The sequence below is a fragment of the Dipteris shenzhenensis genome, chromosome 27 (genome assembly GCF_047967505.1).
Source record: "Dipteris shenzhenensis isolate YYH24624 ecotype China chromosome 27, Dip_SZ_1.0, whole genome shotgun sequence".
Lineage (NCBI taxonomy): Eukaryota > Viridiplantae > Streptophyta > Polypodiopsida > Gleicheniales > Dipteridaceae > Dipteris > Dipteris shenzhenensis.
In genome coordinates, this window is record NC_141622.1 from 36,308,533 (window position 1) to 36,333,575 (window position 25,043).

General features: G+C 42.3%; 1 protein-coding gene across 5 annotated transcripts in view; it reads right to left on the bottom strand.

The window, feature by feature from the left end:
- The window catches only part of LOC147884235 (pentatricopeptide repeat-containing protein At2g13600-like), a 55,441-nt gene extending 39,735 nt beyond the window's left edge, over positions 1-15,706 (bottom strand). Inside the window, exons 1-6 of one of the 5 annotated variants that reach the window (XM_087398945.1) lie at positions 15,447-15,706; positions 15,130-15,254; positions 13,347-13,430; positions 12,803-12,997; positions 12,593-12,679; positions 12,393-12,441 (exon numbers count right to left, since the gene is read on the bottom strand). In XM_087398945.1, coding sequence (XP_087255071.1) covers positions 12,393-12,441; positions 12,593-12,679; positions 12,803-12,997; positions 13,347-13,403 — 388 coding nt within the window. In that variant the 5' untranslated portion in view covers positions 13,404-13,430; positions 15,130-15,254; positions 15,447-15,706. Of the gene's footprint in view, positions 1-11,099; positions 11,766-12,392; positions 12,442-12,592; positions 12,680-12,802; positions 12,998-13,346; positions 13,499-15,129; positions 15,255-15,446 lie in introns of those variants that run through there. The other 4 variants (XM_087398943.1, XM_087398944.1, XM_087398947.1 and 1 more) reach the window with 4 other exon arrangements.
- Positions 15,707-25,043: the final 9,337 nt, after the last annotated feature.

Here is a 25,043-nt window from a genome sequence, read left to right on the forward strand (position 1 = left end):
TGGAGCTACGGGGGGGGGGGGGGGCAGAGTAGAGCTACGGGAGGGGGGCAGAGTAGAGCTACAGGAGACGGGGGGGCTGAGCGACGAGGGAGGGGGCGAGCGACGAGGGAGGGGGAGGCTGAGCGACAAGGGGGAGGGGGCTGAGCGACGAGGGGGTGGGAGGGGGCTGAGCGACGAGGGAGGGGGAGGGGGCTGAGCGGCGAGGGAGGGGGCTGAGCGACGAGGGAGGGGGAGGCTGAGCGACAAGGGAGGGGGCTGAGCGGCGGTGAGGGGGAGGGAGCTGAGCGGCGGTGAGGGGGAGGCTGAGCGACGAGGGAGGGGGAGGGGGCTGAGCGGCGAGGGAGGGGGCTGAGCGACGAGGGAGGGGGAGGCTGAGGGACAACGGAGGGGGCTGAGCGGCGGTGAGGGGGAGGCTGCGAGCGACGAGGGAGGGGGAGGCTGAGCGACAAGGGAGGGGGCTGAGCGACGAGGGAGGGGGAGGCTGAGCGACGAGGGAGGGGGCGAGCGACGAAGGGGGAGGCTGAGCGACGAGGGGGTGGGAGGGGGCTGAGCGACGAGGGGGTGGGAGGGGGCTGAGCGACGAGGGAGGGGGAGGCTGAGCGACGAGGGGGAGGGGGCTGAGCGACGAGGGGAGAGAGAGAGAGAGAGAGAGAGAGAGAGAGAGAGAGAGAGAGAGAGAGAGCGGGGGGGAGAGAGACGTTAGGCGAGAGAGAGAGAGAGAAAGAGAGAGAGAGAGAGAGAGAGAGGGGAGGGGAGAGAAAACGATAGAGAGAAGAGAGACAGAGAGAGAGAGAGAGAGAGAGAGAGAGAGAGAGAGAGAGAGAGGGGATGCCCATTGCATGAGACGTGGATGTCTATGGGGATAGGTTTAGGACATAGACCTTACCTGTGACCTCTATGTGCTCAAGGGTCTGCTGGAAGAGCTCTATGGTTGGGCGGCGAGTTTAGAATTTTCTCGTTCAATGAAAATGATCAGGGTCTCGTTCAATGAAAATGATCAGGGTAGCTAACTTGAGGAAGAGTTGTCTCAGTGCTATCAGAGTAGAACTTCGCCATGTGAACCTTCCAGTTGTGAGTGGCTGTGTCTTTCTTCAAGATTGTTTTTCATGATTTGGGAAGAACGAGTAAGCTTTGGTTTCCATTGTGTTAGTGGTAATAGGAAAAGCTTCTTCCATGTATGTTTACCTGAGCGCTGGCTAATTTATAAGTTTGATTGTGTCTGGAGTCCATCATGGGTGCTCAATAAATGATGGATTGTACAGACTAAGGCAGGGTTTTATTTGAGGCCCATATTAAGGGCAGAAGAAGAACTTTGCTGGAGTGGTGGAGTGTAATTGTGGCAGCCTCCTACATAAGAAAAGAAAAGAGAGAGACCAGACTCTGTACACAGTCTGGCCAATGATTGGACTACGTGTGCGGGGGCAAAGAACAGACTGGGGTGATTGGATAGACCAGAGCGTAGCTGGCACTTGGAGCAGCCTGATTCAGAGGATTTTGGTTCTGTGTAACAATGCGGGACAGAATGGTAGGACTGGGGGTGGCAGACCCAGTGTTGGGTCAGAATAGCAGACCAGGATCTGACAGCATAGGCAGTCTTAAAGGCCTGATAGGAGACCAGACGGGGGTCTGGGCATCTTGTACTTTTAGCAGAGTCGCAGATTCACGTGAGGCAGCCCAACACAAATATCTGATATATGAGAAGCCCGAGGACGATTCCTTCATTGCAGCTGCAGACCCCTGTCTGCAGATCTGGGTCAGGGAACCAGAACAATAGTCTAGCATGGATGCAATACCCAAATTTCCTAGGGCTCTAGATATAAAAAAGGCTTACATCTTGCTGCAGTTTTATCTGATCAGACCCACAGTCATGTTTTATATATATATATAATCAAATTTCCTAGGGCTCTAGATATCAAAACTGCTTACATCTTGCTGCAGTTTTATCTGATCAGACCCCCAGTCATGTTATCCCTTAGGGAATTGTCCTTTGGGGGTGAATTAGTGAATAAGTCCAAATAGGGGGCAAAGTACCCTTAGGACCCGAAGTTGGCCGTTGGTTTGGTTCCCATAGAGAGGGAAAGGGGAAAATAAACTTTAAATTGGTCATTGGAGTTGACCAGAGGGCCTAGGGGCAAATTAAAGACCAAGGGGACGTGGGCATGCCACGTGGCATTCACCAGGCCAGCCTCCTTGCGTGGATGAATTAAGCAAGGAAGATATATATACCTTTGTAAGACTAGAATAAGTCCAATCATACAAATTTAGAATTTTTCTTGTTCTAAATCTACAAAGAAAATAAAAGAGAAAATGAAAGAGAAGAAAAAAGAGGTAAACAAAAACTTTTATGAAAAACAAAAGGAGGACATACTTAGCAAGCAAAGCAACACTTATGTCATCATCAGTGCCCAAGCATAAGCAGCTATACAGGGTTTCTAAAGACCCGCGGAGTCTCTTGGGCAAACCCAGTGCTTACTAAAATACGTCAAATAAACAAAAGAGAATGAAAACAAGAAATAAAGAAGAAACGAAGTAGGTGACTTAAGCAAAAATAAACAAGCAAGTCAAGAAACAAAAACTTCCAAAAAACTAGAAACTCTCTCTCTCTCTCTCTCTCTCTCTCTCTCTCTCTTATTTAAAACATAAAAAGCTAAATGGCCCTTTACACTTATGTCTCGTTTCTGCAAAGAGGCAAAAATACATTTCTAACTTAGAAAGCACAAGTATACTCAAACAAACTCTCTTTTGAAACTAAAAGAAAAACGGGCTATTCAGCTCCCCGCTTTTTGTTTTCAGCTTATGTTCAATCATTCTAAACAAACCTAAGGACGAAACACCATAGGTAAAAGACTTCATATCTAAGAATGTGCGAACTTTTTTCATTATTTTCCTTGGATTATACCTCTTGTGTAATAGTAAAGTGATCAAATTACTACATTGAGTGATAAAAGACTCCTTAGTTGTACAAAGGCAGGAAAATCTATGGAATTGGGAAGAAATGACTCCATATTTTGCCAAATCAGAAATGTTTGAGTCAATGTGAGGCCTTTTTATAATGTGTAAACCACTATATTCAGGTTGTTCACGTTTATCGTATATATCAACCTCTAATCCTATGGTAGATTGAGAAAGTCTAAGATCTAAGAAAACACAAGAATCCCCTCTTGAAGTGCAGTTCAGTTCACAAGAGTCACGAGGATAGATTCCTTCTCCAAAAGCTCTAGCGTCTTTGTACATAAAGTCTTGAAAGTTAGGAACATCTGGTACAAATAAATCATCTATAAAACGCCTAACTTGACTAAGCTTATGTAATATGATAGGGCAGGTATTGATAGAAATAAGACATTGCATAAACTCAAATTCATAAGTGACAAGATAAAATTTTGCTAAAAAGACGGCACAATTAGTGCCCATAGGGATTCCTATAACTTGTTGAAACAAAGAATCACCTATTGTGATGTAAAGATTATCTAAAAGAAAATCTATCCAAGAGCAAACATCTTCTACACTTACTACCTTTGTGTATCTTTTCTTTTTAGAACCTATGTCATGATCTTTATTTTTTAGCCACAAAAAGTCAAAGCATAAGGCTGTTTTCTCAACTTTTAGCACTTTGCATCTATCTTTGTCAAATCTCAGCTTGAAAACTTCAGCCACTAGCTTTTTAATTCTAAACTTCAGGTCTTCTAGCTCAATCTTTGTGTAAAGGTTGTAAAATCATAGGTTTGAAGGAGAATAGGAGACTCTTTTTCCTAAATGCTTCGAGAGGAATTAAAAAATTTTACAACAAGAATCACTCCTACAGAGTCATTTTAAATCCAGCTTGAGTTCAAGGGGACATCTGCCTCTTTTAATAAGTCCCTCCAAAGTTCATGGACACTAGGCAACAAGGCTTTGAGGCAGTAGCTTAGCCATTCAGAGACATTCGTCAAAGTAGTCTCACAAGCAGCTGCAATAAATCTTGGCTTTTTTGGAGTTTTGTGAAACTTCCAAGCAGCACAAAGAAAAGGTATGCTTGGATTGCAAACAAACCCAGAAGACTCGCAAAAACTCTGATGTTTTGATATCAAATCCTTTTGAGAAACTAAGGCAAGGGCGTAAGTTTTGGCAGACGAGTTCACTTCTCTCAAAAGACATTCTAAGTAAAACTTTTTGCAAATAAAAACAAAGTTATTGGAACATTTGTCCACATAAGAAATGACAAAACTATTTTCGAACAAGAGTTTCATCTTCTTTAGAAAGATAGTTACTTTTCTTTGAGCAAATAACCGAAGGGACTTCTTCTAGTTTCAAAGCAACTTTCTTCAAAATCTTCCCTTTCCATTCTGATAAGATATTTTTAACTCCTAAACATTCTTCTAATTGCAAAACAAACTTTGAGATTCCCTTATCGATAGCTTTTAAAAGGCAAGACTCTTTAAAAGAGTACAATCGAAATTTTGTGCCTTTCATGAAAAGGTCTCTTAGGTTACTAGAAAGCAAAATTGAGGTATCACTTGTGACTACATGTCCTAAATCAGCATCAATAAAGCTTTGGAATCTCTTACTTTTACAACAACAAGGTTCTTTAAGGATAGAAGATTTTGAATGCTCTGAAAGCCTTTTACCTATCTCTCCATAGTTGAAAGCCTTTTGTCCTCAAGTTTTTACATACTTCCAAGCTACTACTAGATGCTTCCAAATTCTTCTCACAAAATGAGGGAGAGAATCCATTACTTCAGGAGACTTCAAAATGGAGTTTAAGCCTATCTTGTCAAGTGAGGGAGAAGTAAAAATACAAATCAAGAGTTCCTTATTTAGATAGACTTCTTTGCTTTGAAAGGAAGCTTTTACTTTTAAGAAGCGATCCAACGAAGTTTTAAGTTGTATATAATGGAGCTTATTTAGATTCAAATCCTCAAAAGAGAAGTTTTCCAAGGTGTATTGAAGTTTAAAAAGAACTTTAACATTATATTTTTCAAAAACTTTTATTGAAAAAAGACCCAGTGACATTAATCTATCTAGGTAGAGTAGTCTTCTTTTATAGTCTTGAGAAGCAAAACTCTTGGAACTCAGGAAGTTAAAGGAACTAAAGGAGGAGGAAGTGGAGGAAGAGGAAGTGAGGGAGGCAACTCACGAACTACATGTGAGATTGCAGGAGAGCTCTCAGCTAGGACAACCTCGTAACATAACTTTAGGTTTCCATACGATGTTAGGTGTATGACTATGTTGGTAATGATGAATGTTAAAGGGCTTGATATGAGTTCTCCACATCAAAGGGTTCTTTTTAGAGGTTCTTTTATTTTTACGAAGAGTTGATTTTCCTTCCAAATTAAAACCTCTTGGGAAGAAAGTGTGTAAAGTTCTCATCCAAAACAATTCACGAGGATGAGCAGCCTTGTAAAAGTCCTTGGCATTATTAAAATGGGATTTGGATGGCCTTTGTGCAGGAGAGATTGTATAGTTGCAAGGCTCTCTATTCAATAAAGAAATACTGAAAGGGGCGCCAAGTGTTTGGGTCCAATCTGTATCCTTCCTCATGAGCAAGAGCACTCTAGCTCCCAATCCATGTCTAACGTAGTTTGCTAAATATTTTTAATTGAAAGCATTTCACCTCCTTAAGAAAGATGGTGATGTCCCGGCAACGGAATCATGAGACTGGTCTCCAAGCCAGCAAGAGGGCGGTAAAAGACAAGCCTATGATTATCTCTGGTGAAGTATTGCCTACTGTAATTGGATTACAGCAAGACAAAACTCAACAAATATCTCTCACAGATAATGATTGGGATATGGAGGGGCAGTCCTCCCAAGATGAGCAAGAAGAGCAATCTGTGCATGAGGGAGCCTCCCAAGATGACCAAAATGTTGAGGCACAGCAAGCTGTAAATTCTTTTGGTGTGAGTGCCTCCCAGTCAAAAGGGTCAAAAGAGGCTGAGGATGCAAAGGATGCTGATGCTATGTTTAAGGCACAGTTAATGAGCACTATGGGAACACTCACGCAGCTCATGCAGGACCCACGGTTCTTGGACCTTTGAGGTCTAAGGAGAAAAAGAAGCATTCTCATGCAAGAGAGCCTAGTGGGGTCCAAAAGCAGTCACTTGGCATGATGCCATTGGATAGAAATCCTCCAGTAATGCCAAATGTACAAGTACTCCAGTGCAGCAGCCCTTTCAAGAACCTGTTATGGATATGCATGGCCAAGGGACTGATTTTCAGAATTTAAATCAAGGGCAGCAAGCCTTTCCCCAACCCTTTTTGCATACAGGGCATTTTGGTGGCGATTCAGTATTTCAAGCAATGGCTGGTCAAGCTAATGATGGTCAAGAAATGCTTGGAAATTACCTTGTTGGTTTTCAGTTTGGGATGTAAGAAATGCAAGGCAATGTATCTGGGGATATGTAGCTTGCAATGCCTAACATAATGTGTGGCAATATTGGCATGCAGCCAGGAATGAAAAGTGGAAGGTTATGGACCTTTGGAGCTCCTACAAGTATGTTTGGTATGCTTGGGGCTGGTTTGGCAAACCCTTTAATGGGTAGTGGCAGTGCAAGACATGCTGGAGCAAATGCAATGCAACCTCCATTTTTGCAGCCACCTGTGTATGACAATCTGACACCCATAGGAAAGGTAAAAGATTACAAAGAGGGTGGGGCAGTAGTGAAGTTTGAGACCTTTAATGGGGCTCAAGACAAGTTGAAGGCTTTAACTTTTGTACAGGTTGATGCAGCATTTTCAGGGGGAAACTTCACTGAGTCCTCAAAAATGTGTAAGGCAGCCACCTTCCTGAAAGGTAATGCTCTACAGTGGTGGACAAACTTGCTGCTCTAGAATAGAGCACCCACCAGTTGGGTTCAGTTCAAGCAGGTGTTTTCAGCTACTTGGTTGACCACTACCTTCGGGGTGGATGTTATGATAGATGGCACAAGTTGGATGCAGCCAACTGTCATAACTTGAAAGAGTACAATAAAATGTTTTGGGAAGCCCTCTTGCTAGATAGCTCTTATCGGCATGTGCCTTTGTCAGAGCAGATTGAGAAAATATTGTGGTGGGCTGCCAAAGGAAATTAGAGACTATTGCACAAAACCAAGGTAACCAACATGTCTCAGCTGATTGAGAATGCTACCACATCTGATGCATTGTTGCTTGGAAAGACCAGCAGGTATAAAAAATTAATTCTAAGAGCTTCAAGGAAGCAAGGAAGCAATTCCAAGTAGCCATTTGACAAAGGGAAGAAGCATGACAGGCCAAGCTCCAACTGGCTGTCACGTGAGGAAAGGAAAGCCTTGATGAAGGCCAATAAATGCTTTTAGTGCAAGGAAGAGGGGCATGTGGCATGGGACTGTAATGGAGGGAGGAAAAGGGCTATTTTAGAGGCCCTTTATGTAGGATAGCTACCACATGGCAGCCTCCTACTGGATACGCCGAGTCCGAGGGGGTCCCATGCCCTCGCCTCCTAGCCACGCTTAACCTCCTCCAACCCCCAACAAAAGGCCGGCGGGACTGAAGGAAGGTCTACCCATTACTTGCTTATACATCAAGGAACATTCATTATTCTTTTTGCATATGGGATTTCTCCCCAATATTCCACCTGTCACATGCGCATCAAAGGGCCTCAATACCCCTTTAATATTCACATATCCAAGGTGTTAGAATTATTATTATAATTCAGCAGTGACCAATGTAATGTAATGTAATAAGTAGGTTAGGGGCACTTTTCCCTCATTTAAAGGTTTTTCCTAACCACAGTTAGTCCACTAACTACGGTTAGTGAAGGATAAGGTTTTGTCACTTAGACAAAACCCATCCCACTCCTTGTATTAGTCACTCCTTCTATTGCAAGCACTACGTTCAGCTCTCTTGCTTCCTGCTCTCTCACTCTCTCATTTCTAACATTTGGTATCAGAGCAAGATCCTACTCCTAGCTTCCGAGAGCTACCTACCTGCGAATCATTCCGTACAGCCATAGTTGGCTGTTCCGTACTAGCTTCCGAGAGCTACCTACCTGCGAATCATTCCGTACAGCCATAGTTGGCTGTTCCGTACAGCTCGTTGGCTGTTCCGTAAACAACTTCCATACCAGCGCCAATCTGCTCTCAGCTCCCGTCCATACAGCAGCCCACGCTTCAATTCTTGAGGTGCTGTACACCCTGCGCCGTACGCCTGCTCCCTGCTCACTAATTTCGTACATCTGCCGTACAATCAGCCGTATTGTTTGCCGTTGTACCGTACTGTTTGCCGCCGTACGTACTTGCAACGTCGTCAGTCGCCGTACTGATTCCGTACATCGAGCGCCTTCCATACAGTCGACGTACATCGAGCGCCTTTCGTACAATCGTCGTACTGATTCCGTACATGTTCCTGATGCATCAGCACCGTACAGCCCATACAGTTCGTACATCTGCCGTACAGCTGACATCAGTTGTCCGTACAGCTGTAAAGTCTGTACTGTACGGACTGTTGCTGTTCTTGAGGTCAAGGTGCCTTTACATGGTACTCTAGAAAGGTGGTTGTTAATGATGACGATCCTTAAGTGCAAGTCTACGAGAAAATAATGATTAGATAATGATTAATCCTTAAGGCGAAGGTATTGATTGTGACAAGTTGCCTTTCCAGTAGGTGATGATGGCGAGTTCTGGAGGTGCAAACTTGACCGATGTGTCAAACCTCTAGAATTGAGTCTGTCAATGGTCATAAAAACCTAGAGAGGCTCCATTAGTAGACAATCGCGCTAGGCAATTCTTGGCATCTCGAATAGTCAAAGGGTCATATCTGATGGCTATTGAGCCATATTGGACTTAGTGTGATTTGATGTTGAGTTGTAGGAAATAACATGTGGCAAATTTGGAAGCTAAGTTTTAATGAAAATGTTTTTTTTTATAAAAGAAAATGTCAAATATATTACAAAAGGGGGTCAGCTTTGCCAAAAAAGAGGGGGATCATATTACAAAAATTGGCTCAAGAAGGGGCTAGCCACTCGAGCCTACGTTGTGCAAGCACTAGTCACCCATCTAGAAGATAGGCCCCTATGTCTACAAGGGCTTGGCTCACCACAGGGTCTCAATCAGCGTTCAAACATCAAGTGTAAGTTGGTCTTAGATCTACGGCCATTGTGGCTTGAGTCAAGATGTATGTGACGGATTTTGGCAGGCTATGGGCCAATGAAAATGTTTTATCATATATCATTGCTTTTGCTACAGTCTAACTCATTTCTAATTGAGATATAGACTCATAAACAGAATCTTGAGTGAATGTGCATTCCTCTATTGCAATGTGTGTGCTCAACAATACATGATAGGCCTCTTATAAAGAGAGTTCCCTTTGAATAGTCAACCATGTGGGATCCTCTCATCCACATCTGTCCTTGTGGATATCCTCAATCCACATCTCCACATCATGTAGTCCACATCCTAGGGTGGCTACTTTAATTCTTTCCTATACCATACCTTAGCCTCTAATTATGTGCTCATGGCACCACAACTCTCAACACCTCCCCTTGGTGCCATGATCCTTTGGCTACTGCAAGGTAGTCAGATGTGAGTTACAAATCCATCGCAAGAAGGGGTATGGAATGTATAGCCAATCTTGGTATTCCGCAAGGTAAGTAGTAAAGTGCTAGATTTGTAGGGTTTTTATTTCAATTCTTGCAACAGTACAATTCACCAATTTTGATATGCATATGCTCTCAAAGTTTCATGTAACTTGGATATCATTTGCATGGTTGGGCAATGTATATTTCCTAGCTTTTAATCATGCATCATGCATAAGTGCTAAAAAAATATGCATCGATATGCTTATACCATGTGTGTATGTGTCCGATGGGTATGATACTTTTCCTAAGCCTTAATTTGACTATTATTCATGTTCTCACAAAGTTTTATGTGCGTCCCATGTGGGTCGGATATCTAAAACATGTGTATTTTCTTGTATTTTAGCATGCATCATGCATGTGATAAAAAATATGCATCAATGTGCTTCTACTATTTGTAGAGGACTTAATCTGAGTAAGATCCATGTGCACACAAAGTTTAATTGGTTCGAATATCAGTTGTATTCTAAAACATGCGTAATTTTTTATTTTTTATTATGAATCATGCACAAGTATTAAAATGTATGCACGGTTGTGCTTCTATCATATGTGTTGGCACCCACAAAGGATGCCTAATGTTACAAACAATGCACCAGGTGCGAGGTATCAATCTCTGCCTCATAGCCGCATAGAACCTTGTCTACATCCCAACAAAATGGCAGTGAGATGTTCAAGGAAGGCTTCAATCTGCTCTTATATCCAAGGTCCACTTAAGCCCAACATGTCATATGTGCATACCATCAATTCTTGCACCAGCCACCTTCACATTTCAACAAAATTATTGTAGTAGTCCGCTCTGAACGTTTGAGCGACAGACTGCAGTTTAGCCCCCCGCACATGTAATCTTTATTGTATCCACAATAGTAGTCACCTTTAGAATGATCATCACAAATCAATGCACACGCGGGCACCACATCCTACACGTGTGAGCAGTCCGCTGCCGTTGATAGTTGTCATGTGTAGTCCACACAGGCCGCAAGCCATTCCTTGCTCTCTTACCAATGTTTGGCACCCACAGAACATGCCACGTGTCACAAGGTATGCACCAGGTGTAGAGGTCCCAATCCGCATAGCCACGTGCTCTACATACCAACAAAAGGCCGACCGGATGTTTGAGGAGAGGTTCAATCTGCCCTTATATACAAGGTCCACAATTTGCATCTTTGTATATGGGACCAATTAATCTCCCCAATGCCACATGTCACAAGTGCACGAGGAGCCTTATTCGCCTATTTCAATTCAAATGCCTGATGAGGGGATTGGCCCTAGTCCACATGTTTCAATAGTCCAATGGGTATTTCATGGTAAGACTTGAATATTTTCGTGTTTTTTAATCATGCATCGTGCATCTTATATTCCTTAAGGAAGAGTTTGACGTGTCAATCAAAGGTTGTGCCACATGTCCTTCATTTACCCTCCATTCATTGCAATGATGAAGCAAATTAAAATATAGGGAAAGGAGGGGAAGAAATTACTCTACCTGAGGTGGGAGGGGAGGACAGTAGTCACAATATGTGGATGAGGAAAGCTGAATTACCTTTGCGGGTTATTGCCATCCTCCAACGATAGCACCAAGTTTTTTGGGAACAGATTTCCTGTGTAGGCATCAATCATGGTGGCTATCAACACCACCAACAAAGCTGTATTTATTACTGCTACCAACAAGAATGCCAAAGCTCTCAAAATCAACTAGCCAGACGTGGGCATATGCCATTATTGTTGCCATGGCAGTAGCCGCACTGGGGAATGTGTTTGCCCACCAGAGAAGATTTATATGAACATTTACAATCCCATCTACAAAAATGTGAACGGGACTATAGCCGAAGAGCAAAGCATCCTATCTACCTGAAAGCAAAAGCTCACTTCTACATCATTGTGTTCCACTTCCTCTATTACCGCTTTAGAGCCACCTCTGTACCGTCCGATAGAATGCCTTTGTATATGTAGTTGGTCGTCCCAGCTCCAACTAGGTTGTTGAAGTTCTCGCGGTATTTCTTGACATCATTGAATGTGAAGGCCCTCATAGGATCTACAACACAGAGTTCCTGGAAATCTTTTTCGTACGTCTGTTGGAAAAAAAATTAAGCGACTAATATTTGTCTAACGAGTAGAAAGAGAGCACGAAGAAGCACCTTCCATGTGAGCCATTTGTGCCTGCGACATTTAGCCAGAGCAAAGAATTGGTCATTCTCGGCTTTGGGTTTTAGTAGAATTTGTTTTGTAGCTAGCTTTGTTGAGGTACTTTCTAGGATGACATCTATATACAAGAGCAAGTGTTGTCCTGATTAAAAAGGAACTCTTGATGTTGATTAAAGGAGTAAGTCTAGACTGCATTATCTTCCCTCAAGAGGACATGAGTACAGCAGGGAGTGTAAAAAATCAGGTGGGCTTTATGAGAGAATGAGAGAGTATGCATATAATATTTACAACATAACATTAGCATGCTAAAACATGTCTCAAAATCTAGGACCTTAAAAGAACACATTGTCTTTAAAGCCTTCAAAGATCAAGAGTCCTATTGAATGTTTAGTAGCAAGGCAATGTGCTGAAGCTCTCAAGTTGAAATTGAGAGGGAGAGAGGGAGAGAGTATCGTTAACACTCGAATAGTGGAATATGATCTTCTTGCATGGGAAACTTCTTTTCTATTTCAATAAGTTGGTACTAACATGGAAAGATAAAAGAGTATAAGGGAAACTAGAAATAAGGACATGGTCCACACATGTAAGATTTCCCATGATAATGAAATTTAATGCAATCCTTGATAGATCCTTGATGTGTGTAAAACATATAACAAGGTTGGAAAATGTTGAAAGTAATGTAAAGCACAACCTGATATACCTCGAAAAGAAGAAACTCTTCTCTTGTTCTCTGGCACCTCCTGCACGCACAGTTGCAATCTATACAATAAAACAACCGTACGCCTTATTTTTCCCTTCATGGCCAAAACATGCCACTATTATGACAGGGGATGTATAACACTCCAACCTGAAGCTGAAAAATATAAATATTTAAGAGGAGAATGATCTTACAACTTTAAGTTGCACTACACCACCGGGCCTTAGGTCTGGTACAGCTCTTTCAACTTTTGCTGCAGCAACAGCTTCCTTGTCTAAGATCTGGGTAATCAATAAAACCAACTTATGAATGTAATACACATTAAAAGCCAGCAAGTTAAAGCCTCGTATCTAGGTTCACGGGTCCTTCAATCTACAGCAATTCAAAATATAAGCACTGCTCACCTGCATAATATAAGCAGCTGTTTTAGTTAGCTTTTTTGATTTCAAGTATTGGGGTTTTTCTTCCAACATATGCAAGACTTCTGTTGATCCAACAGCAATCTGAAGACCCCGTGCTGACATGGTGAGTGTGCCACCATAATCTACTATCTTTTTTATGGTCTGTGAATTCAAAAAGGTTCCCCCATTCTTGCGTACCTGCAAAAGCCTCAAAATGCCAGGCACGCCTTTGTATCATCCCGACTATATATTGTAAGAGTAACTTCATCTAGAAACCCAGCAGCAGACTACAACAGAAAGATTGAAACCAACCTTTTCCTCATAAAGGCAAGTGTCCAATATATCTGAAACTAGACAAGAAACTTAATAATATATTGGAAATCTTAACCTTCGCTGTTTGATTTGGATTCGCTTTCTTCTTTTTCAGTCGAACAAGTAGGTCATGTTGTGTTTTAGATATTAAATTCTTTAAAGTGCAAGCGAAAGAGCACTGAATTAGCATCCAAAGTGGCTAAAAGTACTAAGAGGAGGTAAAGGAGAAACATACCTGATTCAAGAAAGAAGGGCACCGTGTTCTTAAGCTTTGCATGATGGAGGAGTGCATGAGAGATGGAAATCAGAGCTATGATGCCTGAAGAAAGAACACAAGGAAACGTTGAACTTTGATAAACAGCCCCTCCTCATCCAGCTCTAACAGACCTACACAGTCAGCACCACATGTGACTTGAAAGGCATAAGAAGATTCATTGTGTTGCATGATATTATGATGCAAAAACAAATACATCCCATGCACAAATTAAACTTCAACCTGAAAGGTCAAACATATTACAACAACAGAATGCCAAATCCACAGGTTTCTCTAAAGATTGAAGCACATTGCCATGCCAATTCCTCTAAAGCCCTCACAAAGTTTCTCTGATCAGACACCAAAGCTGGGAGTTTTGCCCATGGACAGAAACAATAGCAGCTAGTAGAATTCAATACAACCCATTTTATTCCCAGATTCATAGCTCAAAGTGAGCCTTGCGGTAGCATAGCCTTGTTTTTCGAGAAATTGGGAATGACACAGCCTGCTAATCTTATTTCCCACACTTGTGAAGGTCACGCGCTGTTTCCTTCTCGATCATTAAGCTGAAGGTCTTGAGAACCATTGGCATTGGCTCAAGGACTTTGTAGAGCTAAAACAGGTGCCACAGCAGTCTAGGACTGCTGCGAGTCCAGAGAGCACTTCACAAGATCTTTTCAAAGCTCACTAATAAGTGCAACTTCCAAGCAGGTAGTAGCTTCATCATTTGGTCCTTCTTGTGGTTCCATGTGAAGTCCAGAAGTCAAGATTCTGTGAGAATAGGCATTCCGTATTTAAATGCTCAGAGGTTGAAGGGCTCCAAACTTAAATTCTTGAAGCTCATCAATGAAGAAAGAAAACTTCACTCTTAAGGAGGACTTAGAAGAGGACAATTACCACAAGCTAGAGGACACTTACCACAAGCAGAGCTCCAGCCAAACTGGAGGCTGTAGAGACACAAACAGACACAAGTCTCAAGGAAGCCTCAAGCTGCCTATAGATTATCAAGAAAGGTAAAAATGCCTCTGCAGTCCAGCCACCAAAGAAAAGGTAGAAGGAACTCATGCACATGTTGTAAACACGTCAGGAGACCCAATACAGCATAGGGAAACTGTTAGAAAACAGAGACGGAGATTGCTTGCTGTAGTCAACACTCCTGCCAGCAGAAGAATATATAAACGCAGCCCAGCAAATACACGGTGCTAAAATCAAATATCGCTCATTTCCCTCATGCACACATGTAGATAGAGATAGATACAGACAAGCTCAATGCACAATATATATAATAGCAAAACATTTACTGAAGATTGCTCCAAAGATGGACAAAACCTAATTAAAAGGTGTGCTCAGTGTGCCACCATCTAGCAGATAGGGTACTGCCCAGATGTGGACAAAGCTTAGAACTCAAAATTTTCCTATGGATTTTTGTGTGTTTTTCAAAGTTTAAAGCTAAAATGGAGAGTTCAAAGCTGTAGAAAGTTAGTCTTTCAGATTCTAGTATGGTTCAACATCTAAGGTTTCCGAAACGTTCTTGTTCCCTGGTAAGTATGGGTGCAAGTTGCAATGATGGGATCCTCCGATTACACTACAACCAATATTGCCCATCGACATCCTGTTGGCTGTTACAACTTCCGAGTGTGGGGTTCCCCTCAAGACCAGCCCTTGTTCAGGACTGATGCTATGAAACTTAAGTTACGGCAGCTCATAAGACAGAAGAGAAGCGACCCTTTCAGAAATTAGAGAAAGCTGGAATTCTGAATGTAAGCTTATTGATGGTGAGGTGCTCGATGGGGAGGTTGTCGAAGGAGAGACTTTGGTAGCAACCATTGATTCTGTTAGGCTATTCCGAGCATGGGCAATCCCATGACTGGCTCTTGTTAATTATTGATGCTACAAAATACAACGTAAAAGTATATTCTCTCATTTTGTAGTTACTTCAGTTGTAAAACTTGCGCCCACGCAAATCACCACGTGTTTAATAGCTAGACCTTTTATGCAACGTGATAGAGAAATGAAGGAAACATAGCTTTACTGGCTGACAGAAAGCAAAAGCGATGACAAGAGGAGTGTGGAGGAGCCTACACCAGCTACAAGACAAGTTTTGAACACAATCCGCAATTGTTGTCGAGAAACAGTCGAAGCAGTTGGTGATCACATGGTTCCCTTTTGAAAAGTCGAGCACTCTAACGGGTAAAAGCGCTCATATTGGTTTCTCATGAAAGATAATGTAATGTGTTCATGAAGGATTTAAGTCAATGGCTTGAGAAAGGCTTTGAGGTGTAGGCTAAGAAGAGGAATTGTGCTTGGGTCACATATTACCTTGTTTTTGGCATGCCATAAGCGAATGCCTTCCTCTCTGTATCTATGGGGATTGTGCAAGGGCCTTAAATGAATGCTATCAACCTCAGAGGCGATTTAAAGGTTGCCCTAATCTAAGGGCGAGGTTGTCCTGAAATGAATGCTATCATGGAAGGATAACTTGATGGGGATTTAAAGGTTCTCCTAATCTAAGGGCGAGGTTAATCCAAGGGTCAGGTGTCGGATCTCCTTTGGCACGCCTAGTGAAAATTTCACCTTGTTCTTGATAGAGGGTCATATTGAACCCCATGAACCTATAAGCTCACCTCACTCGCACGCCTAGTGAAATTTTCACCTTGTTCTTGACAGAGGGTCATATTGGACCTCATGAACCTATAAGCTCACCTCACTAGACATGGGAACATATTTGGGCCTCATTTCACCACCTTGTTCTTCATGGGGGACCTCATGAATGGATAAGCTCACTTCATTAGACAATGAGAAAATATTTGGGCCTCTTGTATGGGTGAGCTCATATTTGGATGACATGGTGGACCTCATGAAGGACTTAACTTAAGGTCAGGATAGGACATTCTCATCCCTCATTCGTGTATAACAATCATGTTGATGTTATCTTCTATGCTTGAAGCGACAAATCATCTTTATTAACAAACTTGATTTTAGTTTCATATAGGACCTTTGCATTGGTTCAACTTTGTTTTAGTGGTACCTAGTTGAACATTGCTCATGATGAGTTGAAAAAACAAACATTGATGGCTTAGTGATTATTTTTTTAGCCATCTACATCTAATTTATCACTATTGCCTTTCCCTTAACTATTGGTGTTGGTACATTAAATGTTTGCATTAGAGCCGTTGTAATTATGTTTTTGTCAATTTGAGTCTTTACCAAGCATATTATTTGGTCAGTTGCTTTTGGATCTTCTCAAGGTTCTTCATCCATAATGGTATTCAAGGTTGGTGTGCCCTTCTTACTAACATAATAATTTTTTCTTGCTATAATCCAATGTTCCTTAAGTTCAAATGTTTTTGTACTTGATAAAGGTTTCTAATTAGTGGGATCCCAATGAGATTCTATAATCTAAGTCACCTATGCCAACAAACAAACCTCCAAGCTATCCTTTTAGATATGGTTGGTTCACACACTTAGACATAGGGGCTAGCCTTCCCATGTGATATGGTTAGTTCACACCCTAAGTTGATGAATACATTGGCATGATAGGGTATCACATGGTTGTCTACTCACACTAAGCTTATTCAACCTATATATTAAATATATGGTTCTAGTAGCAAATGCGGTGGTTAAGGATTGTGATCTTATAAGAATATCAATGAGAAACCCTTTTTATAATAGTGAGCATGTCATGCACACCACAATGAATTTGAAGAGAAGATGCAGCTTGGTGCCATATGTAAAAGTTCAAGTCAGTAAAATAGTGTGTATCGTGTACATCACATGGAATTTGTAGAGCAGATACAGCTTGATGCCATATATAAAAGTTCAAGTGTGTAAATGTTGTGTAAATGTAGGATAAGAAAAGATATGGGCAAGCACCTCCGAGGGAAGAGCATGTTATTGCAAGGCAAGTGCTTACACGTAGGGCAAAATGAAGGGTGTGGGGAACTAAAGAATGTGTATACCAATGAGGGCAAAACAAAGTGCATGAATCCTTTAAAAAATGTATATGAGGATTTGTTTTGATGGAGTAGAGGCTCCTTATTATTTTTCCATACTATATGCTATAGGTGATAGAGACCAAAGCTCAACCCGCAATACAAGGACTCATTGGCCCCATAGAAAAGACATGGTTTGAGTCCACAACCAAACCTAAACCTCCCTCTCTTTACCACTTCATATCTGTCAATCCTCAAGCACTCATTTGCATCCACTTTATGCTAACCTACACCCCTTGCGATCACAAACTCTTGCTCTCAAACAACCTTACTTTACCCCTTGAACTCCCTTGACCTTTCACTCCTCATACCTCTTGCATTTAGATTCCCCCTTTCTTACCATTCCCTCCCCTTACAATAGACCCAAGTTATTTTAGCCACGGTTCCACATGTCTAGAGCATGTGACTCATTATAAATGGCAACAAGAATCAAAGCTTCTCTTGGACATATGTTGGGAATGCATATAATATTGTGTTTATCTCTTCCTTTGCAAGAAGGAAAGGAGAAAAGGAATCCTGAACTCTAATGTCAATAAAAGATAGGTAAGTAGAGGAATGATGATTGAAGATGTTAGAAGAGGCACAACCATTTAAAAGCCTATTTTTGATGTTTACAAACAAGACATGCATGTAGACATTGTCTTACAACATAGAGACTATTGGATAAAGTATTATCCCATTTGTATCTAGGGATCTTTTGTTTTTTTCATGATTTCACAAGCCCGATCTTGTTTGAATAAGGGGCATGCTCCATTGGATTTGTCAGTACTTCTAGTCACAAATTGAGGAACCAATCTAGAATGTATGATGATTGTGGGGGTTAAAGGTCACTGTGCCTTAACCCCAGTTATGTACAATACTCAAACACATATATAAATGAATGAAAAAGAAGATTAGGGTGGTTCTGCACCCACCAAAACTTGTGTGGCTCTCTGTCTCTCTCTCTCGCTCTCTCTCCCTCTTCCGTTCTTGCTTCCGTTGAGAGCACTCTCAACTGGTATCAGAGCTCGGGTGATCTAGCTGAGCGTGCGTGAATGCTTGGAAGCTCAGCAGCTCTGTGGGAGGAAGGAGAAGCTTTGTGGGTGACTTTACTTGCATCCGAGTGTGCAGAGACCTTGGAGGAACCTTTGGAAAAGTCACTTTGGCTTTGCGAAGTGGTTTTGAGAGCCTGTTAAGAGCTTTCAAAGAAAAAGTCGTTTTTTGAGCTTTTTCCTATTCCGTTCGATGACAGAGACTCCGTATTGACTTGTAGAGGCAACTATTGCTTGCTTTTGGTGTCCACATTACTTCAGGAGCTTGGAAACACCTTCATTCTTGAATCTGGGATCATTTCATTGGATTTCTGAGTCACTGTGTCAGTTCCTGCGTTTTTTGCCCGGGTGTTGGAACTCAAGTTTGGAGCAACCATTTGCAGATCTGTCAGTTCCGGTGGACTCAGGAGGTCCTAAAACTTCTATGTTGCTCATCATTCGCACTCCGGTGGAGTTTACAGATAGCTCTGTTTCCAAAAACGTTTTTCAGTCCGTGTGTTGGACCCAGTGATTGAGGCCACGGTTTCCAAAACCGTCTGTCCCATTGCGTTCCGGACGCCCAAAAACCCCTACCTATCAGTTCTTGCACGATTCGGTGGAGGATTTTCAGAGTTATAAATCTCTGTGTATTCGATTTCGTCTCTCTGTTATGCATTTTTCATACTAAGGTTTTGAAACCTTAGATTTATGCCACATGGCAGTGGATAAGTGTTGACTCCCATTTCTCACTCATCGGTTGGGATTTTGGAGTTCTGGCAGAAGAGAGATATTTGCAGATTTTCTTGCTGATTCCGATTATGCAATGGCGCCCATGTTTTGAGGCATCTCAGGTTCTATTTTCAGTAGCGCTCATTACCGTGGGACTATGATTTCTTGAGCATACCTTATGCAGATCACTCTGGTTGCAGTTTGAGCAGTGTGCGCTCATTCGTGGTGTGCATTGGGTTGCAGTGGATGATTTATAGGCCATTTGGATGCATTGCGGTCCTTGTTGGATGCGCTGATAGGCCCAAATTACCTTGTGGGATGCTAATTTTTATGGACGCTTTGCATATGGATGCTATTTTATGCTGAGGGACAGCTTTGAAACATTGTTGGTGATGCACTGATAGTGCTATGCTCTCTTGGATGAGACATTATTGATGCATATGCAGTGGACGGTGTTTATGCTTGAGTCATTTGGCACTTATTGGCATTTTCTTTTGGGCCAGATTTGCTCATATGGATGCATAGTATATGCACATGAGTTAGATGCTTTGAGCTTTGAGTTTTGGTGATATTTCACTCTATTGTGGCATACACATTTGGGTGCACCTAGTATTTGGTGTGATTCTCTCTTGCAGGTACTAGCATTTGGGATTTTGTTTCATTTGCATCATGGCATCCTCTTCCACGTCTGAAAAGGAGTTTTTCAGCATTAAAAAGTTTGATGGGACAAACTTTTCTTTGTGGAAAGAACAGATAAGGGATGTGCTTATTCAAAAGAAGCAGATTAAACCCTTGGCAGGGATTGAAGCTAAGCCTGCAAATATGTCTGAGGATGATTGGAATGAGTTGGATGCATTAGCAAAGTCTACTATTAGACTCCATCTTGCAGAGTCAGTTTATTTCACAGTAGTAAATGAGCAGACTACGGAAGATTTGTGGAAGAAACTGTGTGCCACTTATGAGAAGGAAACTGCCTCTAATAAAGTTTACCTCATGAAGAGGTTGTTTGAGCTGCAAATGAAGGAAGGGGTCTCCATTGCTTCTCACTTGAATGAATTCAATATTATTTTCAGCCAGCTTCAGGCTCAGAAAATGAATTTTGATGCGGAGACTAAGGCAATATTTCTCTTATGTTCATTGCCATCCTCATGGGATACCTTCCGTACAGCTGTCAGTAACTCTGCACCTGGTGGAGTACTGAAATTTGATGATGTTGTGGGTAGCTTGTTGGCCGAGGAGATTAGACGGAAGTCTATGGATGGCAACAAGCAGGATGCAGCCTTAAATGTGCAAAGGGGCAGATCACAGTTCAGGGGGAAGTCCCAAGAAAGAGGGAAGTCTCGTAGCAAATCCAGGGCACGGAACATTGAGTGTTACCATTGTGGCAAGAAGGGCCATATGAAAAAGGATTGCTACAAGCTGAAAAGAGAGCAAAAGGATAAGAAAAAGAATGCAAATTGGGGTGCAAATCAAAAGGAAGAGAGTCCAAGGGAGGACAAAGGAAAAGTGAAGATCGAGGAGATCAATGCAGTCACACATGATAGTGACAATGATGTTCTCTTCATGTCTAGTTTATCTGCAGAGTTGCTTACCACTTCAGATGATGCATATTCCCAGGATTGGATTTTGGATTCTAGTGCTTCATTCCATGTTACTCCCCATAGGGAATGGTTCTCCACTTATGATAGTGGAAAGACAGGTTGTGTGCATCTTGGAAATGACTATGCATGTGACATAGTGGGAGCAGGTGACATAAAGTTTTCTTTTGCAAATGGGTCTGCATTTGTTTTGAAACATGTGAGACATGTGCCTAAGCTGACCAAGAGTCTTATTTCAGTGGGTCAGCTAGATGATGCTGGTTTTCACACCACTTTTGGCTTTCAGAGTTGGAAAATTCAGAAGGGCTCTATGCTTTTGGCCAGGGGTGCCAAGTGTGGGACTTTGTATCCCTTACATGTATCACGGGTATTTGATCATGTTGTTGCAATAACCGAGCAGCCAAGCACTTCTTTGTGGCATTGCAGGTTGGGGCACATGAGCCAGAATGGAATGAAACTCTTATGCCGTTTGGGTTATGTACCGCATTTGAGTTTCTCTGATTTTGAATTTTGTGAGCATTGTCTCTATGGGAAGCAGACTAAATCAGCCCATAAAAGAAGGGGAAAGAAAGAGTTTGAAATGCTTGATTTGGTGCATTCAGACGTATGTGGTCCCATGCCTACACGGTCATTAGGCGGGGCTGAATACTATGTGACATTCATTGATGATGCAACTAGGAAAGTGTGGGCTTATGCTATAGCTCGAAAGAGTGATGTGTTCCAGGTATTTCAGAAATGGCTGGCCTTGGTTGAGAATCAGTCAGGTAGAACGCTTAAATGCCTACGGACTGACAATGGTGGAGAGTATCTCTCTCATGACTTTCAGCATTTCTGTGATACTCGTGGGATTAAGAGGGAGCTTACATCCCCTCGTACTCCAGAGCAAAATCCAGTTGCAGAAAAGATGAATCGTACCATTCAAGAAAGGTTGCAATGCATGCTTTCCAATGCAAGTCTTTCTGGTGGTTTTTGGGCTGAGGCAATGAAGACTGCAGTGCATGTGATCAATAGATCACCTAGTAAGAGTTTGGATGGTGGTATTCCTGAAGAGGCATGGAGTGGAAAGAAGCCCTCTTACTCTCATTTGCGTATATTTGGGTGTGAGGCATATGCACATGTGCCAAAAGAGCTTCGAAAGAAGCTAGATCCTAAGTCTAGGAAATGCATCTTTCTAGGTTATGGTGAAAGTGGAGAGATGGGCTATCGTCTTTGGGATCCAGAAGCAAAGAAGATCATACGCAGCCATGATGTGGTCTTCAATGAGAAGAAGATGCATAAGGCACCCATGAGGGATGTGGAAATGAGGAAAATCACTTTCCAGGATGTGAATCCACCTGCATATGTTGATAGACAGCAAGCTGTCCATTCACCAAATGTGCAAGAAATGGTACAACCAAGTACTCCCACAGGTATACAATCAAGGGTAGATGATGGATCATCTATTGGTGGAAATGATGTGCCAAATGTGGCTGATATGCAAGTGGGACAGCAAGCTGAAATGCCCTTGAGAAGATCATCTAGAGTGTCTAGACCGCCTGATAGGTTTGTTCCAGGGGTAGACTATGTGATGCTTACTGATTGCGGGGAGCCTTCTTGCTACAGAGAGGCTATGATGCGTGAGGATCAACGCAAGTGGGAGTATGCTATGCAATCAGAGATGAGTTCACTTATGAAGAATAAGACTTGGGACTTGGTTTCTTTGCCACATGGAAAGAAAGCATTGCCATGTAAATGGGTCTACAAAATGAAGGTCACAGGTGATGATGTGCCTAGATACAAGGCCCGTTTGGTTGCTAAAGGGTTCAAGCAAGAGAAGGGTGTGGACTTTGATGAGATATTCTCTCCGGTTGTGAAGATGACCACACTTAGATGCATGCTTGGACTAGTGGCAGTAGAGGATATGGAGCTTATGCAAATGGATGTCAAGACAGCTTTCTTGCATGGGGATTTGCATGAGGAAATTTACATGGTGCAGCCGGAAGGCTTTGAAGAAAAGGGCAAAGAGCATTTAGTTTGCAAGCTGAAAAAGAGTCTCTATGGTCTTAAGCAAGCACCTAGAGAATGGTATCAGAAGTTTGATGCTTTTATTCGGTCCCAGGGTTTTAGAAGGAGTGAAATTGATCACTGCCTCTACACTAAAAGGGCTAAGGATAGTAGCCTGATAATCCTGGCACTATATGTGGATGATATGCTATTGGCTAGCAAGAATACTTATGAGCTAGATGCATTAAAGGCCAAGTTGCATGAGGCCTTTGATATGAAGGATTTGGGATTTGCAGGTCATATTCTTGGTATGCGCATCACGCGTGATCGGAGTAGGAAACTCCTTTGGCTTTCACAAAAAGAGTATGTTACAAAAGTATTACAGCGTTTCAATATGGAGGGGGGGAAGGCAGTGAGTACTCCATTGCCTCCATATGTGAAACTGAGTCATACAGATAGTCCCAAATCAGATGAGGAAAAGGCCATGATGGCCAAGGTTCCTTATGCATCAGCAGTTGGGAGTCTTATGTATGCTATGATAGCTACTAGACCAGACATTGCATTTGCAGTGGGAGTTGTTAGCCGGTATATGGCTAATCCAGGAAAGAGGCATTGGGAGGCAGTTAAGTGCATCATGAGGTACATGAAGGGTACCAAGGAGATGTGCATTTGCTTTGGTAAAGGAGACATGCGTGTACTTGGGTACACAGATTCAGACTATGCAGGGCATGTGGATAGTAGGAGATCCACTTCTGGTTATGTGTTCACCTTTGCAGGTGGTGCAGTGTCGTGGATGTCTCGCGCACAAAAGTGCGTTGCTTTGTCTACCACAGAGGCTGAGTATGTTGCAGCCACAGAGGGTTGCAAGGAGGCTATATGGCTTGATCGGCTAGTGGGAGATTTGGGGATTCATACAGGTGTACCGACATTGCATAGTGATTCCATGAGTGCTATTCAGCTAGCACGGAATCCGGTCTTTCATGCAAAGACCAAACACATTGAGGTAAGGTACCATTTCATCAGGGAGGTACTTGAGGACAAGCGCATAGAGCTTGTCAAGGTTCATACAGATGATAACCCTGCAGATATGCTGACGAAGAGTCTACCTAGTCAGCGGTTTGAGTATTGTCGTGTATTGATGGGCATTGGATAGTATGCTCACTGGTTGTTCTCCCTTAAAGGCACATTGTCCTTTAAGTGGGAGGTTGTGGGGGTTAAAGGTCACTGTGCCTTAACCCCAGTTATGTACAATACTCAAACACATATATAAATGAATGAAAAAGAAGATTAGGGTGGTTCTGCACCCACCAAAACTTGTGTGGCTCTCTGTCTCTCTCTCTCGCTCTCTCTCCCTCTTCCGTTCTTGCTTCCGTTGAGAGCACTCTCAATGATAGCATGACTAGTTAGAAGCACACTTCCAATTTCATTAAGCCATTTGGGTTGAGATTGGAGCATCAATTATTTAGCTTAACACTACATTATAGACCATCCCAAAGAAGGAAAGGCTACCTTTATTTCGTCTATGGCCTTCCTACAAATCCAAAATATGCCTTAGTTCACTTCATTAGGCTCTAGGTTGGATACGTGAGAATCACCTAGTTTTTTATAGCCTAGGAGCCCCAACCATGCACCCTACAAGAGTTGAATATGACTTCTTTTTCAAGAGCATTATAATACCTCGGTTCTTGATGATTGGTTGAGAAGCTTTAAGGTATGGATGCTAAAAAATGGGAAGCCTTTAAGACTAGTTCTCAAGAATTTATTGCCTCTAAATTTTTCAAGGAATGGGAGTCGCTCTCCTAGAAAGAGCACGAGAAACTAGAGGCATATCATACACTCATTTGGAAGGTTTTCTTCTCATGCAAATCAAGGAAGAAGATAAGATGCAAAAGCTCAAGGCTAGAATTCAATGATGTTAGCCCCATCCTCCAAGATAAATTAGAGGTATATCCTCATGGTTCTTTTAAGAAATTACTTCTTTCAACCTTGGCTATGGTGGCAATTTTTTTTCTTCAATGAGAAGCTTTGCTTTCTTCAGTATCTGGTGATATTCTGTGGGATTTGCTTCAATCATTTACGCTAATATCACTTGTGGACTCAATCAAGTGGGGTCGGATGCTTTCCAAATAATCAGCAATGCACTTATCCAATTTCCATGTCGCACTAATATCATGTGTGGACTTAGTCAATTGTGGTCATATGCTTTCCAAATCATCTGCAATGCACTTATCCAATTTCCATGTCGTATCTTGCTGGATGAAATCAAGGAGCTCCCTTTGGTGCCCAATAGACCTTAGCAACAAGGCTCCAAGGAAGTGGAGGTAGGAAGTTGGTGATGGTGGTGCGCTTGGCAGTCGATGGTGGCCA